The following is a 1,809-nucleotide window of genomic DNA, read 5'->3' as shown; positions in this document are numbered from 1 at the left end:
CAGGAGATGTTCAGGAAGGACACGTGGAGCAGCTGCAGGTGGCACGACCCCCCTGCACACCTCCCTGCCCCAAGCTGTTGGGAGGGCTGACTGAGCAGGGTATCCTCAGGGTTCTCCTGAACACTGGGCCCAGCACTAGCTGGTAAAAACAGAGAATCGGCAAGAAACAATGAGTGCTCCTGTACCGACAGGGAAAGTCTGGCACACCGGTGTGTCACCACCCCGTAACGCTGACTCACTGACTGCTAATTTAGGAACTTATTCCCTCATTATTACCGTCATGAGCCCACTGATTGACTTAATATTACTCCTGCACTCGAGTCAAGGAGCTTGCGGCTTCCCAGACAAACTAAACCCAATGGCTCTCAGAGAACTAGAAAAGCAAACACTAGAAAACCAGGTTTGTCTGAAAACTCCTGAAGCTGAAGGAAAAAGCAAGTGATGATACACTATAAAAATGCCAAATCACGTCTGTGAAATGCCTGTGGTTAGATCTCGGGGTGCTGGGAGCAGCGGGTCATGTCTGCATTACAGCTGCTGAGTCACAGAACAGCACTGAAGAACGTACGGGACTATTTCTAGGTCAGGGTCCCCTGGCGCCGGCCTGCACCGCACGAGCTCGCAGACTGGCAGCCAGAGGTGAACATGGGCTCAAGCCAGGCTGCGTCTGCTGTGCAAGTTACCCAGGAACCTACAGCAAACAAGGGCAGGCAAGGAGCAGTTACCGTCTGAAATAAAACTTCATTAAAATAAAAGATAGCAAGAGGCAGACATGCATCATTTATGGTGGTAATTCTACACGTCAGGGGCTATTGGGTTCTAATGGCTCTTGAGAATGTCAATCTAACTTTGTCAGCCAGAAAAGCCAAAGCAGCGCCTACACTGAACGGTCACTGTCAGAAGCCCCTTGTCGACTGGAATCTATTGTAATTGTGTAGTTACTGGTCTCTGATCAAACAAAATAAACAACCCCAAACACAAAATACCAAACCATCCTGCCATCTGCCTCATCATCTTCCCGGGTTACCTCCCAAAGACAGGTCTCGCTTTCTCGAGTTCACCCTGACACGGAGGAAAGTTCATAGTCACTGGATGAACTGAACTGCCTCTCTACCTTCTTCTGATCTTTGATCTTTTGCAGAATGTTGACTTTTTTCTCAAAGTAGTTTACGAGGGCCGTTTCCGTCAGCATGGAAGCCAAGATCTGCTCAAAGGAGATTGACCAGTCAGTATCAATGGTGCTGCCGTACCTGGTAGCTGAACTGCTGCCTTCACAGCCAACCAGGACCGTGTCATCCGCAATGTCTTCACACTGCAGGGAGCCGGTGCTGACCATGGAGTAGGAAGACATGGACATATCATCTTTGGTTTCATCATCTGATAGCAGCTGTAAGGGAGAGCCTTGTCCTTCCCCTGACCCATCACCTAGAGTTTGGTTCTCCTGCTGTGTTTTTTCAGGCTGAGCATCTTCGCAGGTTTTGTCCTCGTGGTCAGCTTGGGGTTGCTGCTCCACTGCTGAATTCTGACTCTGTTCAGATGTTGGTGACTCTTCCTCACTCACAGGATCTTGGGTAGTGTTTGCTTTGCACTCCTCAGACTTCCTCATGGGCCTGCTGGAGAATTTTTTTCCCACCTCCCCAATTCGCAGAAGGAGACTGGCTACAGTGGCAATTGCATGGTACAGCTCTTGCTCCACCGGGTCCTCACTGAACATGTTGTAAAGGGTCTTGCATAACTCTATGAATTGTTCCTTTAAAAGACAAAAAAAAAAAAAAAAAAAAAACAACCTTCGGGGGAAAAAAAGTTGAC

At 48.8% G+C, this 1,809-nt stretch overlaps 1 protein-coding gene across 1 annotated transcript in view; it reads right to left on the bottom strand.

Moving 5' to 3' along the window:
* Positions 1–1,057: 1,057 nt before the first annotated feature.
* Positions 1,058–1,809, bottom strand: part of TBC1D9B (TBC1 domain family, member 9B (with GRAM domain)) — a gene marked incomplete at its 5' end in the record, with an annotated part of 17,868 nt that continues 17,116 nt past the window's right edge. Inside the window, one exon of the mRNA XM_010139363.1 lies at positions 1,058–1,750. Within this exon, the coding sequence (XP_010137665.1) occupies positions 1,058–1,750 (693 nt within the window). The remainder of the gene's footprint in view (positions 1,751–1,809) is intronic.

This window comes from Buceros rhinoceros, unplaced genomic scaffold (genome assembly GCF_000710305.1).
Source record: "Buceros rhinoceros silvestris isolate BGI_N320 unplaced genomic scaffold, ASM71030v1 scaffold16737, whole genome shotgun sequence".
NCBI lineage: Eukaryota > Metazoa > Chordata > Aves > Bucerotiformes > Bucerotidae > Buceros > Buceros rhinoceros.
Note: the sequence above shows the minus strand (reverse complement) of the source record. Positions and strands in the feature narration are given on the sequence as shown.